This window comes from Vipera ursinii (assembly GCF_947247035.1).
Source record: "Vipera ursinii genome assembly, chromosome: 2".
NCBI lineage: Eukaryota > Metazoa > Chordata > Lepidosauria > Squamata > Viperidae > Vipera > Vipera ursinii.
In genome coordinates this window covers 207,761,801-207,782,095 of record NC_139513.1, presented here as the reverse complement: position 1 = coordinate 207,782,095, position 20,295 = coordinate 207,761,801, and the positions used below count along the sequence as shown (strand labels likewise).

General features: G+C 42.5%; 1 protein-coding gene across 2 annotated transcripts; it reads left to right on the top strand.

Annotated features, from left to right (window-relative positions):
• The first annotated feature begins 5,775 nt into the window (after positions 1–5,775).
• Positions 5,776–19,872, top strand: DNAJC25 (DnaJ heat shock protein family (Hsp40) member C25). Of its 2 annotated transcripts, XR_014491336.1 has the most exons (5): positions 5,776–6,214; positions 13,543–13,695; positions 15,156–15,626; positions 17,963–18,103; positions 19,531–19,872. XR_014491336.1 is itself a non-coding variant. In XM_083353780.1 (4 exons), the coding sequence occupies exons 1-4, from the start codon at positions 5,888–5,890 to the stop codon at positions 19,651–19,653; spliced, it is 1,074 nt and encodes a 357-aa protein (XP_083209906.1). In that variant the 5' UTR covers positions 5,776–5,887; the 3' UTR covers positions 19,654–19,845. The 2 variants fall into 2 exon arrangements, 1 of the variants encoding a protein (XP_083209906.1); XM_083353780.1 differs by lacking the exon at positions 17,963–18,103 and having other exon boundaries at positions 19,531–19,845.
• The last annotated feature ends 423 nt before the right edge of the window (positions 19,873–20,295 follow it).

Here is a 20,295-nt window from a genome sequence, read left to right as displayed (position 1 = left end):
CCCATGCCACATTTTTCCTCCCTTGGGCTCCCTGCAGGCCATGGGCCTGCTTTCCCCCCACTAAACCAGGTCCCCTACGGACCTTGAGCCTGCTTCCTATCCCACTGGATCCCACACCTTTTTCCTTGGCTCCCATCACTGACCAAACCATGTACTTATTTTGGCAGCTCTCTGGAGCTGGAAAGAACAGACTGCTCCATACATTGGCATCCCTGGGCCACTAGTTCTGTCCTGGAAACAGGCCCTATTCTGGGTAATTAATTATGATCAGTACAAAATTATAATCAACTTGTGTTGTTTAGCCATTCAGGAATTGCAGGCAGAAGAAGCTATGCTGCTGAGTAATGAGGAAGCGCAGCTGTCACTGGTTTTAGAAGATGAGGAGTCCGAGTTGCCATTACCCTTCCAGTTCAAGAACTGACTGTGTAGAGAAGAAAGCAGAACAAAAGTGTTCTACAAGGATCCTCACCAGAAAGGAAGTTTGCCTTCCCAAATGAGCAATACCAGAATTATTTCTATTTAAGAAGAGCAGTGTGCTTAAGCCTATTAGAGATAATCTAGACTGTCCATTGACCTAGACTTTGTGTGCCTTGTCTCTCACCTTAAATTCTTGTTTTGTTTTTTTACTCTGGACCTGGACTGGTTACCAGCCCTGCTATGACATTTGGACCTTTGGACTTTTCCCCACTGCCCTTGCCGTTTGCTGTGTTTGCAAGCTTGTTGGACTTTGGGGGGGCTTAATTTCTTTTGTTTGTGTGTGTGTATTTGTTTGTGTGAGCATACTTCCAACTTCCTGCCATCTTTCCCACTGACTTTGCTTGTGGGAAACTGGCAAGGGAGCTCACAAATCAAGGTCATGTGACCAGGAGATGTGCAATTGTCAGAAATCTAAGCCAGTTGGCAAATGCCCAGATCACAATGGCATAGTTGTAAGAACCAGGAAATGTTCAAGTGTCTGGTAAACAATTTTTCTTTTAACAAGATGCATATGAAATGTGATTAAAATGGTTGGGGTGTTTAACTAGAATTGTAAAGGTTCAGATTCAATTCCACAATCTGTTGTGAAAGCTTACTCGGTGACTTTCGTTTGATGCAATGATATCATTCTGGACGAGTCAAAATCGGCAAGATGGTACAGCAATATTATAATGGTAACCCAATTCCTTGCTATTTTGGAATGTTAGATTTCACATGTGTCTTCAATATTTCACATATGAATAAAAACAAGATTATAACCACTGGCCAAAAGCTCCCACTCCTTTTTGTTTCTACTTCTTATTGATAAATTGCCTACTGTGCCTAAAGTGGTTTTCACCAATCTGGTATCTTCCAAATCTATCACACCAACCAATTTGTAGTCATTAGCCATGTTGTCAGGATAATGGGAGTTATGTCAATGTAACTGAAGGGCCCAGGTTAGAGAAACCTAACTTGAAATAATTCAAAACAGCCTGTCTTCTGCAAATATCCACTGTCATCCAATTTCAGGAATGATGGGCAAAGAACACCAGAAGTATATGTCAAAGGTATGTTATTCCAGCAGGATTAAAAACCCAAGTCATGAAACCAAAGGTATGAAAGTCATCCCAGCTACACAGCTAAAGTAAGCAAACACTTATGTTGGACAGCAGTGATATAAGAAGATACTGGAGGCAGACCATTCTTTTAGTAACAACAATAATCATTTCATACTGTATGGAAGAAGACAATGATAAACCACACTTCTGCATTTTACCAACAAAACCGCATGGACAGCCAATATGAACAATTATTGACAATAGAGGGCAGGGTGATGAGCCCCTGAGGTTGGATGGCACTCAATATGCTACTGAAGAAGAGCTGAGGATTTATTTATTTTTTAAAGTACTCTTGAAATAACTAGTTTTATGGTCGCATTCAACTTGAATTTGACAGAACATAAAAGCAAGGTGTGCTGCTTGTCATTAGAAACTGGAAAGCCAAAGTTGGAAATACGGAGGAAAATGTGGTTGGACTGAATGGCTGAAGAAATCAAATGAAGAAAGAGAATGACTCAGCACTGTCTGCTAATCCAAAGATTTCTTCACTGCTAACACTGTCGTCAGATAAGTGACAGCACCAAATGGAGTACATGGAAATGAAACCGATGACGTGATTGGCACAAGGAAGTTCAGTTGTAAGAAAAAGATGTGGTTGAAGAACACAGCAAAATGTGCTTGAAGAACACAGCAGGAACTACCCTTGTGCAAGTTCCAAGGTCAAGCAGCAGAAAATCAACCTGTTTTTACAATACGAACTTGGGCATAATGCCTACAGTTTTTAAGGAGACCATCAGGAATCATTTCAAAGTTTTGAACTTCTTTGATAGGGAACCAGAACTCTGGAATAAATACAAATGTTGCTAAGGATGAAGGTGAAAAGGGACTGCCAAAGCCCTAAAAACGGAAGAAAGCAGCTGGATATTGGCACGAACCATGGAAATTGCCGAAAAATAAATAAAGAGAAACCAAAGCTATGAAAGACAAAAAAAATCAAGAGAGAACAGAGTTTCAGACTTCTTAGAAGAGATCCAGAGCAGTATTACAATACCTGTAAAGACATCAAAGATGAAAGCAGACATAGAAAACAAGGCCTTTCAAAAGATCTTGATTCCAATCTTGAATGTGTTCCAACCTGGAATTTGTATATGAAAGGTTTCCAATGGACAGGTAAGGTAAAGGTAAAGGTTCCCCCGCACATGCGTGCTAGTCGTTTCCGACTCTAGGGGCCGGTGCTCATCTCCGTTTCAAAGCTGAAGAGCCAGCGCTTGTCCGAAGATGTCTCCGTGGTCATGTGGCCGGCATGACTAGATGCCAAAGGCGCACGGAACGCTGTTACCTTCCCACCGTAGTGGTCCCTATTTTTCTACTTGCATTTTTTTTACATGCTTTCGAACTGCTAGGTTGGCAGAAGCTGGGACGAGTAACAGGCGCTCACTCTGTTACGCGGCACTCGGGATTCAACCCGCCAAACTGCCGACCTTCTGATCGACAAGCTCAGCGTCCTAACCCACTGAGCCACCACGTCCCAATGGACAGGTAGTGACTGATAAATCCCATAAAGATGGAAGGAGTAAAGATGTCAACGTCCAAGATGCATTGGAAGATATTTGCTACTTACATCTAGCATTAGAACATCAGATTATCTTTTTTGTAATATATTTTATTGATTTTTAACAAAACATAAATCACTCAATAATTGGTAAACAGTCTGGGTTACATTTGTAAAACAATCCTTAATAATTAATTTCTATAATCTACCGGTATATTCCATATATTAATTTTAGTTGATTTCCTCTTCCCCCCAAATATCCTTTTTTTACAAACATTGTTAATACAATTCTTATTGTTTTGTTAAATAGCAATTGAGTATGTAATTTTCCCCCAATATTCCTAAAAATAATAATCATATTAGTATAATATTTCTTTTCTTTTCAGTCATTTTGGTTGCCTTATCACAAATCCTGTTACAATCCTTATTTTAGTATATTTCTCCTACCAAATTCTGGATATTCTGACTAGTGAAAATTTTCTCAACAATTTACATTGACAGATTTAATTCTATTTTTTTTCCATATAAGCCGTCTCACACTTTTACATTTCTTAAGAAATAGATAAAACAATGAAAAGAGAGAGAGGGGAAAAAAGAAAAAAAGAAAAGAAAAGAAAGCAAGAACAAAGAAACATAAGAAATAACGTACTACTTAAAATATATATCCCTCCTAGGTTAATAGATTAGCTTAACACTGCAGTCATTATCAAATCAGGAGGCTTCTGGAATTGATGGAATCGTCCTCAGAAATTATCTTTAGAAAGTAATGGAAGAAGAACCTGTAAAAGATCTAACCAAACTATGCCACTAAGTCTAGTGAGCAACCCAGTGGCCAACAGATAAGAAAGACATTGATCTATATACCAATACCAAAGAAAGGAAACTCTGCAGTGTGCGCATACTTAATTTCACCTGCTAGCCAAATAATGCTTAGAATTATCTAATGCAAAATAGAATCCTACATAGAAAAGAAAAAGGCCAACTTTCAAGATGGCTTTTTTTTAAAAAAGGCAGAGGGACCCAAAACATTATTTCTAATGCATGCTGCATAATTGAGAAAGCCAAAGAATACAAAAGTGAAGTTAATATGTGCCCCACTGATTATAGACAAGCCTTTGATTGGGTAGATGTGTCAAGCAGTGCCATGGGAATCCCAGAGCATCTCATTTGTTCTCATGCAAAAACTATACACAGGTGAAGAAGCCAATCTGCACATTACATTACGCAAAGCTGTATACTCTCATTTATTCAACCTGTATGCTGTGGATAGATGGATGGATGGATGGATGGATGGTCCTGGAGAAAATTTATCTAAGTGATCCTTAAGAGTCGACACTGACTTGCTAGCACACAACCAATTATTTAAAAAAAAACACGGCCAAGTTCTTAGGCGTATTATCTATTGCATGGGTAGGCAACCTTGGCTCTTTTATGACTGGTGGACTTCAACTCCCAGAATTCCTGAGCCAGCGTGGCTCAGCTTGGAAACCTCTCCCTTTTCCCTCAGCATGGCTGGCTCAAGAATTCTGGGATTTGAAGTCCACGAGTCATAAAAGAGCCAAGGTTGCCTTTGTTGTTGTTGTTAGTTGCAAAGTCATGTCCGACCCATCGCGACCCCATGGACAACGTTCCTCCAGGCCTTCTTCTCCTCTACCATCTTCTGGAGTCCCTTTAAGCTCACGCCTACTGCTTCAGTGACTCCATCCAGCCACCTCATTCTCTGTCGTCCCCTTCTTCTCTTGGCCTCAATCTTTCCCAGCATTAGGCTCTTGTCCAGTGAGTCCTTCCTTCTCATTAGGCGGCCAAAGTATTTGAGTTTCAACTTCAGGATCTGGCCTTCTAAAGAGCAGTCAGAGTCGATCTCCTCTAGGACTGACCGGTTTGATCGCCTTGCAGTCCAAGGGACACGCAGGAGTCTTCTCTATCCAGCACCACAGTTCAAAGGCCTCAATTCTTTGGTGCTCAGCCTTTCTTATGGTCCAACTTTCACTGCCATACATTGCAACTGGGAAGGCTATGGCCTTGGCTATGCGCACTTTTGTTGGCAGGGTGATGTCTCTGCTTTTTAGTGTGCTGCCTATATTTTCCATGGCTTTCCTCCCCAGGAGCAAGCGTCTACCCCAGGGGTAGGCAACCTCCTCTTTTATGACTCATGGACTTCAACTCCCAGAATTCCTGAATCAGCTGGATTCCTGGTCTACCCCTAGCTGTTGATTTGGGTTCTTTCATCTCCGACTGTCAGCTTACCTCCCCGCTATTGGCTGAACACGCTCCGCGTGTCCTTCCTATTTCCCCCCCCCCCCCAATCTTTATCTAAACCAGGGGTCTTCAAACTCGGCCCTTTTATGACTCGTGGACTTCAACTCCCAGAATTCCTCAGCCAGGCATGCTGGCTGAGGAATTCTGGGAGTTGAAGTCCACGAGTCATAAAAGGGCCGAGTTTGAAGACCTCTGATCTAAACCCCACCTCTTCGTTTTCATTGGTCCCCTCGGTTGCTCTGTCCCCACCCCCCTGGGCGTCTTCAACCGCTCCTGTGGCGTGCAAGCTCGCATCCCGTCTGGGCGAGCCTTGGCCTGGCCTCCCGCTTCCCTTCCTCTGCTCGCCGATTGGCCGCTTATTTCTCATTCCGGACCATTCACGTCGGCCGGTTGGCGTTCCGCCCTTGCACAGCCCCCTTTCGCTTTTGTCCACGTCCGACCGTTCTAGTCCCCGCCCTTAAGGCTGGCGCCGCCGCCGGGACGAGGCCAGCCGGTCGGGGCTTTGCCCGTCTTGCAACCGACGCCCAGCGGCGAAGCCTCCTCGGGAGCGGCCGCGGCTATGGCTACGGCGGCGGCGGCGCGGGTGCCGAGGGACGGCGGGGCCCGGTTTCGGTGGCCCTGGCCGCTGTTGGTGTGGGCCCTCCAGTGCCTCTGGCTGGGGCCGGCGGAAGCCCTGGTGGATGGACTGTACTGCGGGAAGCTGGTGTGCTACGACGTGCTCGGGGTCAGCCGCGACGCCGGCAAGGCTAAAATCGCCCGCGCCTACCGGCAGCTGGCTTTGCGCTACCATCCGGACCGGCAGAGGGAACCCGACCGGGATGGCAAAAGAGCCGAGAGCGCCCAGGAGAAATTCCTGCTGATCGCTACCGCCTACGAGACCCTCAAGGTGAGAGAGCGGGGCCGGGACCGCCCCCTCCCTCCTCCCGGCCTGGGCGGATGCCTCCGGTAAGACACGCACCCTCCTCCCCTCCTGCGAACACGCGCTTCCTCCTCCTCCTCCTCCTCCTCCTCCTCCCGCCGGTCGCCTTGAGAGAGAGAGAGAGAGAGAGGATGGAGCAGCTGTGGGGGACGGGAATGGCTGACGCCAGAAGGACTCGGAACCCGACGGCCTTGTTTGGTTGGGCCCTGGAGGATTTCCTATGTAGGTGATGATTTAATTGCAGCTCTTTTCGTCCCTAAGCTCCCTGCTTTGCGCGGGCTGGCTGGGGATGATGATGCAAGGTGCGGTGTCCTGGGTAGCCAGGGCTATACATAACCACCGGCATCCAATTGGGAAAGGTTAAAGGTAAAGGTGCTAGTCGTTTCCTTCAAAGCCGAAGAGCCAGCGCTTGTCCGAGGACGTCTCCGTTGTCATGTGGCCGGCATGACTAGACGCCAAAGGCGCACGGAACGCTGTTACCTTCCCACCGTAGCGGTCCCTGTTTTTCTACTTGCATTTTTATGTGCTTTCGAACTGCTAGGTTGGCAGAAGCTGGAACGAGTAACAGGCGCTCACTCTGTTACGCGGCACTCGGGATTCGACCCGCCAAACTGCCGACCTTCTGATCGACAAGTTCAGCGTCCTGACCCACTGCGTCCCTACCTTAAGAAAGGTTACTTGAAGTCAAAACAAGAAAAGGAGCTCTGCTGCATCACGTGACAAGTCCTAACCCAGGGGTAGGCAACCTTGGCTCTTTTAGGACTCCCAGCCCTGTCCTAACCTAATCTAAGCAGTCTCGTTTCCCCCATATTAGTCGTAGGATAATCCAGAAACCCGTCCCGCTTTGGCTTAGAAAGGGCTGCTTCGGGAAAGCTGCTATTGGAAGACGTATCGGCTTTGGCAATGAAGTGGAACCTCCCTGCGTTAGAAGCGGTATACAGATAGTCCTTGACTTTAACAGCCACAATTGTGGGGGGCCCCCCAAATTTACATGGCTAAGGGAGAAATTTGTTAAATGGGTTTTGCCCCCATTTTATGACTTTTTCTAGCCACATTTGCTAAGTGAAATCACCAGGGTTCTTCTTAACCCGGTTAAGTGGGACTGGTTTCCCCGTTGACTTTGCTGGTCAGAAGGTCGCAAAAGGGGACGGCACGACTCCGGGACACTGCAACCGTTGTAAATGTGAGTCAGCTGTCAAGCGTCCGAATGTAAATCATGTCACCATGGGGGATGCTGCAACGGTCATCAGTGTGAAAAATAGTCATGTCACTTTTTTCAGTGCTGTTATAACTTTGAAAGGTCACTGAATGAACCGTTGTAAGTCGAGGACTACCTGTGTTTGGATGCCAGCTTTTAGGGACAACAAGAGGGGACGAACGATTTGTTTTATACTACTAGGCTTCAAGGAGCGTTTGTCTAGCAGGTGTAACAAATAGCATCTGGGCTAGACAAATCTTTGGAAGAAAACCGCAGTTTTCTTAGGACATGGGACAGGAAGAGACCCTGCAGAAAACTTTTTAAATTAAAAATTTAAATTAAATTCCCCTTAAGGCTTTTCTACGTTCTGAATATTTGAAATGTCAGCTTTAGGGCTTGAAATAATCCATCACATTATGCAGGTTTTTAAAGCATCCCATGTACTTTAGTAATCTCTACACCTCCGATGTAAGATTATGTCTTGTTTTTATCCCCAAACTTCAAAAAAAGGAGAAATTCAAAGAAACAGGCTTTGAGACAGACCATTGATTTGAAGTGAATGTTTCCTAACAATGAAGAACAATTGTCATAAGCTGGAGATGTCCTAAGATAGAGACATTGTATAATCACACCACTGCTAGATAAGCTTTTTCAAAAGATGTACTGGTGTAAACATGCAATTTAGGTATAAAAGTGATCGTGTTCTCTAAACTTTATGCAGCAAGAGAATCGTGACTTTAAAAAAGTGCAGGGTATCACGCTTGGTGATATGTCAGGATTCATGGATGAGTATCAAGTAGCTCTTTAGGTTGTACCAGGAAGTGTATAGAATGACAGAATACAGGTAGTCAAATAGCATCATTAATTACCAATAATTTGAATTAGCATATTAGAAAACAAGATGAAAACCAGCCCTGAGATGAACATAATAAAGTCCCTTGAACTTGAGACAATTTGAAAACAATGAGTCAAGGCTATTATGTTTACAGGTCTCCAAAAGCCAAGTTGAGAATCTTCTAACTTTTATCATATATTAAAAGGTGCCTGCTAGATAGGCTGAAATCCAAATAAAACTATGAATTTTACTTTTCTTCTCCAATTTTAATTATACTGTGTGTTTTTAAGACCATCAGATTTATAATTTTCTCCATTCAAAATGTTTTATGAGGATTGAGAATGTTTTAAGAAAACTTTCAGCCAAGGTAGATCATTGGAAACCAGTCCATGGAGGACTTCAAGTAGCAAAGAATCTTTTGAATTATTAAATATAGGTAATGTTTGACTTTGAGGACTATAAAAATACAGTAGTTGTCATGATGTTGTTGTTAGTTGCGAAGTCGTGTCCGACCCATCGCGACCCTATGGACAACGTTCCTCCAGGCCTTCCTGTCCTCTACCATCTTCTGGAGTCCATCTAAGCTCACGCCTACTGGTTCAGTGACTCCATCCAGCCACCTCATTCTCTGTCGTCCCCTTCTTCGATTGCCCTCAATCTTTCCCAGCATTAGGCTCTTCTCCAGTGAGTCCTTCCTTCTCATTAGGTGGCCAAAGTATTTGAGTTTTAGCTTCAGGATCTGGCCTTCTAAAGAGCAGTCAGGGTTGATCTCCTCTAGGACTGACCGGTTTGATCGCCTTGCAGTCCAAGGAACTCGCAGGAGTCTTCTCCAGCACCACAGTTCAAAGGCTTCAATTCTTTGGCGCTCAGCCTTTCTTATGGTCCAGCTTTCACTGCCATACATTGCAACTGGGAAGACCATAGCCTTGGCTATACGCACTTTTGTTGACAGGGTGATGTCTCTGCTTTTTAGTGTGCTGTCTAGATTTGCCATTGCTTTCCTCCCAAGGAGCAAGCGTCTTTTAATTTCTTGGCTACAGTCCCCATCTGCAGTGATCTTGGAGCCCAGGAAAATAAAATCTGTCACTACCTCCATTTCTTCCCCATCTATTTGCCAGGAATTGAGAGGGCCAGATGCCATGATCTTGGTTTTCTTAATGTTTAGTTTCAACCCAAGTTTTGCACTCTCCTTCTTCACTCGCAACAAGAGGCTCTTTAGTTCCTCTTCACTTTCTGCCATTAGAGTGGTATCATCTGCATATCTTAGGTTGTTGATGTTTCTTCCGGCAATCTTAATTCCAACTTTTGATTCATCTAGCCCTGCCTTTCTCATGATGTGCTCTGCATATAAGTTAAATAGGCAAGGCGACAGTATACAGCCTTGCCGGACTCCTTTCCCAATTTTGAACCAATCAGTGGTTCCGTGTCCAGTTCTCACTGTTGCTTCTTGGCCCGCATATAGGTTTCTCAAGAGACAAATAAGATGGTCTGGTATGCCCATCTCTTTAAGGACTTGCCACAGTTTGTTATGATCCACACAATCAAAGGCTTTAGCATAGTCAATGAAGCAGAAGTAGATGTTTTTCTGGAACTCCCTAGCTTTCTCCATGATCCAGCGTATGTTGGCAATTTGATCTCTAGTTCCTCTGCCTCTTTGAAATCCTGCCTGTACTTCTGGTAGTTCTCGATCCACATACTGCTGGAGTCTAGCTTGTAGAATTTTAAGCATAACTTTACTCGCATGAGAAATGAGTGCAATGGTGCGATAGTTTGAACATTCTTTGGCACTGCCTTTCTTTGGAATTGGAATGTAAACTGATCTTTTCCAATCCTGTGGCCACTGTTGAGTTTTCCAAATTTGCTGGCAAATTGAGTGTAGCACTTTTACTGCATCGTCTTTTAAGATTTTGAATAGCTCAGCTGGAATACTGTCACCTCCACTAGCTTTGTTGTTGCTCAGCTTTTCTAAGGCCCACTTCACTTCACATTCTAGGATGTCTGGCTCGAGGTCAGTGACCACCTCATTGTGATTATCAGGGACGTTAAGCTCATTCTTGTATAGTTCTTCTGTGTAATTTTGCCACCTCTTCTTAATCTCTTCCGCCTCTGTTAGGTCCCTGCCATTTTGGTCCTTTATCATGCCCATTTTTGCATGAAACGTTCCCTTCATCTCTCCAATTTTCTTGAAAAGATCTCTGGTCCTCCCTATTCTATTGTTTTCTTCTATTTCTTTGCACTGTTCATTTAAGAAGGCATTCTTATCTCTTCTAGCTAGTCTCTGGAATTCTGCATTCAATTGGGCGTATCTTTCTTTTTCTCCCTTGCCTTTCGCTTCCCTCCTTTCCTCAGCTATTTGCAAAGCTTCCTCAGACAGCCATTTTGCTTTCTTGCATTTCCTTTTCTTTGGGATGGTTTTGGTTGCTACCTCTTGTACAATGTTGCGAACCACTGTCCATAGTTCTTCAGGCACTCTGTCTATCAGATCTAATTCCTTAAATCTATTTGTCACCTCTACTGTATATTCAACAGGGATATGATTTAATTCATACCTGACTGGCCTACTGCTTTTCCCTACTTTCTTTAATTTAAGCCTAAACTTTGCAACAAGAAGCTCATGGTCTGAGCCACAGTCAGCTCCTGGTCTTGTTTTTACTGACTGTATAGAGCTTCTCCATCTTTGGCTGCAGAGCATATAGTCAATCTGATTTCTGTGTTGACCGTCTGGTGATGTCCATGTGTAAAGCCGTCTCTTGGGTTGTTGGAAAAGAGTGTTTGCTATGACCATCGTATTCTCTTGACAAAATTCTATCAGCCTGTGCCCTGCTTCATTTTGTACTCCAAGGCCAAACTTGCCTGTTATTCCGGTTATCTTTTGGCTTCCTACTTTAGCATTCCAATCCCCCATGATGATAAGGACATCATTTTTGGGTGTTAGTTCTATAAGGTGCTGTAGGGCTTCATAGAACCGGTCAATTTCATCCTCTTCAGCACCGGTGGTTGGTGCATAGACTTGGACTACTGTGATATTGAATGGTTTGCCTTGGATTCGAACTGAGATCATTCTGTCATTTTGAGGATTGTATCCCAGTATTGCTTTTCCTACTCTTTTATTGACTATGAAGGCTACTCCATTTCTTCTGAGGGATTCTTGCCCGCAGTAGTATACCTGATGGTCATCTGAATTAAATTCACCTATTCCTGTCCATTTTAGTTCGCTGATACCTAAGATGTCGATGTTTAGTCTTGTCATCTCTTGTTTGACCACGTCCAGCTTTCCTTGATTCATGGATCTTACATTCCAGGTTCCTATGGAGAAAAAATCTTTACAGCATCGGACTTTCCTTTCACCACCAGACATATCCACAGCTGAGCGTCCTTTCGGCTTTGGCCCAGTCGCTTCATTCTTTCTGGCGCTACTAGTACTAGCCCTCTGCTCTTCCCCAGTAGCATATTGGACGCCTTCCGACCTGAGGGGCTCATCTTCCAGCGTCATATCGTTTTGCCTTTTGGTACTGTCCATAGGGTTTTCATGGCAAAGATACTGGAGTGGTTTGCCATTTCCTTCTCCAGTGGATCACGTTTTGTCAGAACTCTAGTAGTTGTCATACATACTATATTAAAGACATTTTATTTAGGAATTAATGCTAGCAGAAATATTCCTATTTCTTCTTTTAAGATGGATTCAACACTGGGTGGGTCATAGCTTCATCGTGTAATTTCTCCACTCCTATTTATGTGTGGCATGACAAAAAGCCAAGTCCCATATTCAACATCTTCAATAGACATTTTTAAAAAAATTGAAATGAGCGAAGAGTAACTGCCAATCATATTTGGGAAGGTAACCAAAATGAATGGTGGTAGTTTAATCTATGTAAACTGATTTTCTATTCTGCTGACATCCCTTATCTCTGCACCTGCGGCCGGCATCAACTTCCCTCCGCCCAATACGCTCCCACAGAGAGGGTCTCCTCAGGGTGCCACCGGTCAAAGAATGCCAACTGGTGGCCCCCAGGGGGAGGGCGTTCTCTGTGGGCGCGCCGGATTTATGGAACCATCTTCTGGTTGAGCTCCGGATGGCGCCCAACCTTCGCTCCTTCCGGCACGATCTAAAGACGTATCTCTTTGGCCTGATGGGAGGGGGTTGGGTTTTTATTACTTTTAAATGCGTTTTAATTTATTAATTTATTTAAGAGTCCTGGGCACTTGTTTAATCTTTTTTAATTTTTGTATTCTGTCTTTTTAACATTGCCCTGTTCACCGCCCTGAGTCCTTCGGGAGAAGGGCGGTATACAAATAAAATTAATATATATAATTAATATATAATATATTATCTCTCTTCTACAGTATCTCTGAAACGAGATATTTTTCTACTTTCATGGCTATAAAAATCTGGATGACTAGTAGATGGCAGTGAAATTTTAGTGTTTGGTGTATTTCTTTGCTTCCCTCTGTACTTGGCAGATTTTCTATAAAGGCTGTGTTCTTGAGATTTGATGAAAGAAATTTTACTTCGCTTTCAGTTTTTAGCAAGCACTTTTCTGTTTCATTTATTCTTGAACATAAGGGGGTATATCTTGTTTAGTTGTTAGGTGTACGAGTGCAGACGTTTGACTTCTTTCAAAAACAGGCCTCTTTGGTACGTGAAGGTTGGGATAAATCCTTTTCATCTGCATCAGGATGAGAAATAAGAGTATCTCAGATCTTCATCCAAATAACTGCAACGGAAATCTTAGGAAACTGTTAGCAGATGCTCTCTAACTTCTCTATTCTTTCAGTATGTTGAATATTTTGAGAAGTAGGGCATACACTCACTAAGTTCAGTAAGGACAAAAAACAGTAACATGCTGTTTAATCAAAGTAATCAATATAAGTGAGGTGTGAAAAAATTGAAGAGGATTTCTGAGTTGTGCGAGTGCAGTTTCTAAAAGCCTTCAAAGCAAGTGAATTCAATGAAGCGCAGTGCTTTCCTTATTCTGAAAAATAAACATTTTATTTTAGAAAATAAAAATGATGGATGGTTCAGTCATGGAGTTATTCTGTTATTCTGGAAGTACATAATATTGTTTTAATTGTGTTTGAAAGCATATGTACTGCTTTGTTTAAATTCAGCTTTTAGTTTTATTGCATAAATAGAATTAATTTGTTTGACAGTTTAATTTTAAATCAACAAAGCTAGATATAATTGGCATAAAATCCACATTCAAAAGCATTGTTTTATATGGAATATTTCCACATTAAAAAAACTGCCAATTTCTTTTTCAGGATGAAGAAACTCGTAAGGATTATGATTATATGCTGGATCATCCTGAGGAGTATTACAGCCATTACTATCACTATTATTCTAGAAGATTGGCACCCAAGGTGGATGTCAGAATAGTGATTCTTGTCACGGTTTGTGCCATATCTCTATTTCAGGTAAGTACTGTATGCTTTTATCCTACCTGTTCCCGTATTCTCCTCTAGTTTGGACATACTGTGGTATTGGATCCAGAATTCCACTTGTAGTAGAGGGTGGAGGTGAGGAAAATGTAATTGTTTACTCCCTTCAAGCTGCAGCTCAGTAGGCCCAGGTAAATATGCTAAGTGTTTTTCTTCCTTTATGTCAGACATGTCAAACACAAGGCCCGGGGGCCAGATCCAGCCCGCAAAGTGGTTTCATGCGGCCCGCGAAGCCATCCTGGAAACAGTGAGGGAACGGCCCCCACTGCCTTGGCCCTGGCCCAGAGACCCTCCTCCTGCCAGAGACCCTCAGATCTGTCCCACTCCTGCCCAGGGTCTCATAGGCACCCTTGATGCGAACGATGTAGAGCTGGCCACGCCCACCCAGTAGGCCACACACACTCTAGCCACGCCCACCCAGTAGGCCACGCCCACCCTGGCCATACCCACCCGGCCCCCTGAGGGCAACCGCAATGCTGATGCGGCCCTCAATGAAATTGAGTTTGACACCCCTGCTTTATGTAAACAGTAAGCAATAAAACTTCTAAAGTTTTAAACATTGTTCTTGTGCAATTTTTTTTTGGTTGAGAAACAGTGCATACAGGTAATCCTCGACATACAAGAGTTTGTTTACTGACCATTCGAAGTTAGAACGCCACTGGAAAAAAATGACTTATGACTGTTTTTCACACTTACGACCATTACAAGCATCCCTGTGATCACATGATTAAAATTCATATTTTGACTCATATTTATGATGGTTGCAGTGTTCTGGGGTCATGTGATCACTTTTTGCAACCTTCTGACCAGCAAAGTCAACGGGGAAGCCAAATTCACTTACCAGCTGCATTGTTAACAACTGCATTGGTTCACTAACAGCTGTGGCAAGAAAGGTTGTTTCACTGAGCAACAGAAATTTTGGATTCAGTTGTGGTCGTAAGTTGAGGACTACCTGTAATTTGTTATGTACACTTGCCACGTATTGGGAATTATGCCATTTCTTAATATTGAATTTGTCTATTGCGATTCATAAAGCCACATATCAATCTATATATTTCTTTGTTTTTGTCATGACATGATTATGCATAAAAGTTTGCGTATCGTTAATCTTCACATAATGACGCAATCTCAGCCTGGTGAGGACTGTCTGTACATGTTTGAATGCAAAGAGACTGTGATAAAACACAAGCAGGCAGCACATGAAAATAATGCATTTGGATTTCTTAAAAATATGTCATGACTCATAGTTCTGAATACAAAGGTGCAGAATTTCAGATAAGATGAAATAAACAAGGTTGTACTAATTCAAGCAAAAAACAACACAATAAAGTGAATTTTATACTTAGACCAAGCAGTATGGGAAAAAAATAAGGGTTATAGTTTTTCTAAAGTTTTAAAATAGTATGCGAATTTGAATTTACCATTTCGTGTTTTAGTTTTTCAGCTGGCGGACTAGCTACAATGAAGCTATCAACTACCTAGCAACTATGCCAAAATATCGTATACAAGCCACTGAAATTGCTAGGCAACAGGGTCTGTTGAATAGAGCCAAAGAAAAGGGCAAAAGCAGACGAACCAAGGAAGAAATCCGCAAAGAAGAAGAACAAATAATCAAAGATGTAATAAAAACCAAAATAGATATCAAGGGTGGCTACCAGAAACCCCGGATCTATGACATTCTCTTGTTTCAAATTATTTTAGCACCTTTTTATCTGTGCAAATACATAGCATGGTATTTTTGGTGGATTTATACTTTCAATATCAAAAGGCAAGAGTATGGTGAAGAAGAGAAATTGTATATCATACGCAAATATATGAAAATGTCACAATCCCAATTTGACACTTTGGAAGATCATCAGAAAGAGTCCTTTCTTGATCGGCAGCTTTGGATAAAAGAAAAATATGAGGTGAGTGATGGTGACACCAGAGAAGTAACACACACACACACACACACACACACACACACACACCAATATTCTCAGCCTAGTGCAGGCATGTCAAACTGCCAGCCCACAGGCCGGATGCATCATGACGAAACCTTGCCCTCTCCATTGCCGCCAATGGGGAAAATGTCACGATACGTCGCGAGTTTGACATGCCTGGCCTAGTGAGTAACCACAGAGATGGTTTTCAAAATCTTTGAGCATTGATCTCATGCAGCAAATCCCAAGCAATTATCAATAGATTTATATGAGCCACAGGGTTGATGTCTTATCATCCACAGTGCAATTATTACCTTGGTTTGACAGTTGAGGTGCAGTAGATAGTCTCCTACTTTTCATTGGTTGGATTTTGTGAAATATAAAACTTTCTCTTTAAATAATACACAGTAAATGCATAGCCATTATAGCCTCCTAAGCTACATTTTTGTTTGTTTCTATAATGTCTAGTTAATAGAATAGATTTCTAATTGAGATTATTATTATTTTTTAAAGCTGCTTGGTCCGTTTACTGCTATTCACGATTTGTAAACACAAGATGGTCTTTCAGGAAGCAGAGTCAATTATCTAGTTCAGGAATAAAAAAAGGGAGCAGCCTAGCAGTTGTATGTACAGGCAATCCTCTACAGGGAGTGCAGAATTATTAGGCAAGTTGTATTTGTGAGGATTAATTTTATTATTGAACAACAACCATGTTCTCAATGAACCCAAAAAACTCATTAATATCAAAGCTGAATATTTTTGGAAGTAGTTTTTAGTTTGTTTTTAGTTATAGCTATTTTAGGGGGATATCTGTGTGTGCAGGTGACTATTACTGTGCATAATTATTAGGCAACTTAACAAAAAAACAAATATATACCCATTTCAATTATTTATTTTTACCAGTGAAACCAATATAACATCTCAACATGCACAAATATACATTTCTGACATTCAAAAACATAACAAAAACAAATCAGTGACCAATATAGCCACCTTTCTTTGCAAGGACACTCAAAAGCCTGCCATCCATGGATTCTGTCAGTGTTTTGATCTGTTCACCATCAACATTGCGTGCAGCAGCAACCACAGCCTCCCAGACACTGTTCAGAGAGGTGTACTGTTTTCCCTCCTTGTAAATCTCACATTTGATGATGGACCACAGGTTCTCAATGGGGTTCAGATCAGGTGAACAAGGAGGCCATGTCATTAGATTTCCTTCTTTTATACCCTTTCTTGCCAGCCACGCTGTGGAGTACTTGGACGCGTGTGATGGAGCATTGTCCTGCATGAAAATCATGTTTTTCTTGAAGGATGCAGACTTCTTCCTGTACCACTGCTTGAAGAAGGTGTCTTCCAGAAACTGGCAGTAGGACTGGGAGTTGAGCTTGACTCCATCCTCAACCCGAAAAGGCCCCACAAGCTCATCTTTGATGATACCAGCCCAAACCAGTACTCCACCTCCACCTTGCTGGCGTCTGAGTCGGACTGGAGCTCTCTGCCCTTTACCAATCCAGCCACGGGCCCATCCATCTGGCCCATCAAGACTCACTCTCATTTCATCAGTCCATAAAACCTTAGAAAAATCAGTCTTGAGATATTTCTTGGCCCAGTCTTGACGTTTCAGCTTGTGTGTCTTGTTCAGTGGTGGTCGTCTTTCAGCCTTTCTTACCTTGGCCATGTCTCTGAGTATTGCACACCTTGTGCTTTTGGGCACTCCAGTGATGTTGCAGCTCTGAAATATGGCCAAACTGGTGGCAAGTGGCATCTTGGCAGCTGCACGCTTGACTTTTCTCAGTTCATGGGCAGTTATTTTGCGCCTTGGTTTCTCCACACGCTTCTTGCGACCCTGTTGTCTATTTTGAATGAAACGCTTGATTGTTCGATGATCACGCTTCAGAAGCTTTGCAATTTTAAGAGTGCTGCATCCCTCTGCAAGATATCTCACTATTTTTGACTTTTCTGAGCCTGTCAAGTCCTTCTTTTGACCCATTTTGCCAAAGGAAAGGAAGTTGCCTAATAATTATGCACACCTGATACAGGGTGTTGATGTCATTAGACCACACCCCTTCTCATTACAGAGATGCACATCACCTAATATGCTTAATTGGTAGTAGGCTTTCGAGCCTATACAGCTTGGAGTAAGACAACATGCATAAAGAGGATGATGTGGTCAAAATACTCATTTGCCTAATAATTCTGCACTCCCTGTATAGCGGCCACAGTTGGGACTGCAACTCAGTCATTAAACAAAGCAGTTGCTACCATTGGGGAAATTGTGACAGTACTTACAATCTTACCTCAGCTTTTCTTTGCTTTACAAGTCTGTGAAGTTATAAATTTGAGGACTGGTCCCAAAATTACTTTTTCATCATTGTCATAACTTGAACAGTCACTAAACAAGACAGTTGCTTTACAAGGAGTACCTGTTGTCCATCAGAAACTGTTTCGTGACCTTCCCCCAAGTGAGTAGATCTTGGCGAACGGGTTTGAAAGAGCATAATGAGTGCTTTAAAATACCAATATCGTCCCTTACAAGTCCTGAATCCACTTCTGTGAGCCCCACCCAGATGACTGAGTGGCCCTCAACCTGGTGTGGTCCTCAGGCTGATTAAAACACCGATGAAAACCATAGCCACAATATACTCCATCCCATGATCTGTAGTTTGGCATATAAGTACACAATTGCTTGTGATTTGCTGAGATTTACTGGCAGAGCTGAATATTCATGGGTGTAATCAGTTATTTGTATTACAGCTGAACAAAATTGAGGTTGAGAATCAGTTTAGCATAGTAACAGGTTTTGCGCTGGAGTGGGACTTGCCCATCAATTTTATTTATTTATTTATTTATTTATTTATTTATTTATTTATTTATTTAATAATATTTCTATACCGCCCTTCTCCCTGAGGACTCAGGGCGGTTCACAGGGCAAGAATAAAATACAAAGTTACAAATATTAAAAGGAAATTAAATAAATTGCCCGATTTTAAAACAATTGATATGTTACAATTATAAAACCCCAAAGATACAATATTAAGAATACAAGAATAAAAAAAAACCCACCAATCCCCCATCAGGCTAGGCCGGCTTGTACAAACAAAAACGTCTTCAGATTGCGACGAAAGGAGCGAAGATCGGGCGCCATCCGGAGCTCTACCGGTAACTGATTCCATAGCTCCGGAGCGCCCACAGAGAAGGATCTCCCCCTGGGGGCCACCAATCGACATTCTCTGATCGGTGGCACCCTGAGGAGACCCTCTCTGTGGGAACGCACAGGGCGCAGGGAGATTGATGCCGGCAGCAGGTGTTCCCTGAGGTACTCCGGACCCCTGCCATGTAGGACTTTAAACACCATTACTAGTACCTTGAATCTCACCCGGAAGACAACTGGCAACCAATGCAGCTCACGGAGCAGAGGTGTAACATGGGAGTATCGGGAGACTCCCAACACAACTCTCGCGGCTGCATTCTGTACCAGTTGGAGCCTCCGGGTGGTCTTCAAGGGCAGCCCCATGTAGAGAGCGTTGCAGTAGTCCAGACGAGAGGTCACGAGCGCATGAGTTTTACCTGCTTTTGCTTAAAATACTAAGAAATAAATGCATGGAGATTTCCTGCAAATCACTGAATGATCCTCCAGGAAATCATTGATCTACTTTTTACCCATTCCTGCTTTAATCTATTTATTTTAATGTTCTTGCCTTATCTAGCTTTTTGAGCTCTGGGACCAATTCATTTACACTTACGTAATTCACAATGATCTCCTATGAAATACCTAATACGTGGATGAGCCTGCATTTGAAAGTGAGGTGTCTGCACTGAAATTTGCAATGAGTTTGTGTAAATACATATTGCAGACTGATGTGGGTTTCATTAAACCTTCCCTTTTTAGCTTTACAAACTAGAGCAAGAGGAGGAGCTGAAGAAAAAAATGGCACTGGATCCTCGATGGAAAAGATACCGGCGGTGGATGAGGAATGAAGGGCCTGGAAGACTGACGTTTATTGATGATTGACATGTGCAATCACGGAATAGACAGAATTATTCATATCTAAGATGTTCAGAGTTTAACTGCTGTGTTTCAGTGGTATCCTAAAACTCAGGAATTAATCAGGCAGCAAACTAGTAACATTTTATGATTTTATATATGTGCATACAAATAAAAGTAAATACGTTAATTATACACAACTTTTTTCACTCTTGGTGTGCTGTGGAATTAAAACACTCTGAGGCAGATGCATTAATGATTCCTTTATACTGCTATTATAGCAGTAGTCCTCAACTTACAACCATTCATTTAGGTATCATTCAAAGTTACAACGGCAGTGAACAAGTGATTTATGATAGTTTTTCATGCTTATGACCATTGCAGCATCCCCACGGTCACGTGATTAAAATTCAGGCACTTGGCAACTGCTTCCCATTCATGATGGTTGTCCCGGGATCATGTGATCCACCTTTTGTGACCACCTGAAGGCAAATTCAATGGCAAAGTCAGATTCCTTTTCCCAGCTGTGTTGCCAACTTAACAACCGCAGTGATTGACTTTACAGCTGCGGCAAGAAAGGTAAAATGGGGCAAAACTCATTTGACTGTCTCAGTTAGCAATGGAAATGTTGAGCTCAGTTGTGGCCATAAATTGAGGAGTCCCTACCAT

What these genes read in the sequence shown, in the direction of transcription:
- DNAJC25 (XM_083353780.1), top strand. Translation starts at nt 5,888, where the DNA reads ATGGCTACGGCGGCGGCGGCGCGGGTGCCGAGGGACGGCGGGGCCCGG. An exon ending in CCGCCTACGAGACCCTCAAG is followed by an intron (nt 6,215 to 13,542) that starts GTGAGAGAGCGG and finishes TTTCTTTTTCAG; the next exon opens with GATGAAGAAACTCGTAAGGA. An exon ending in GGATAAAAGAAAAATATGAG is followed by an intron (nt 15,627 to 19,530) that starts GTGAGTGATGGT and finishes TTCCCTTTTTAG; the next exon opens with CTTTACAAACTAGAGCAAGA.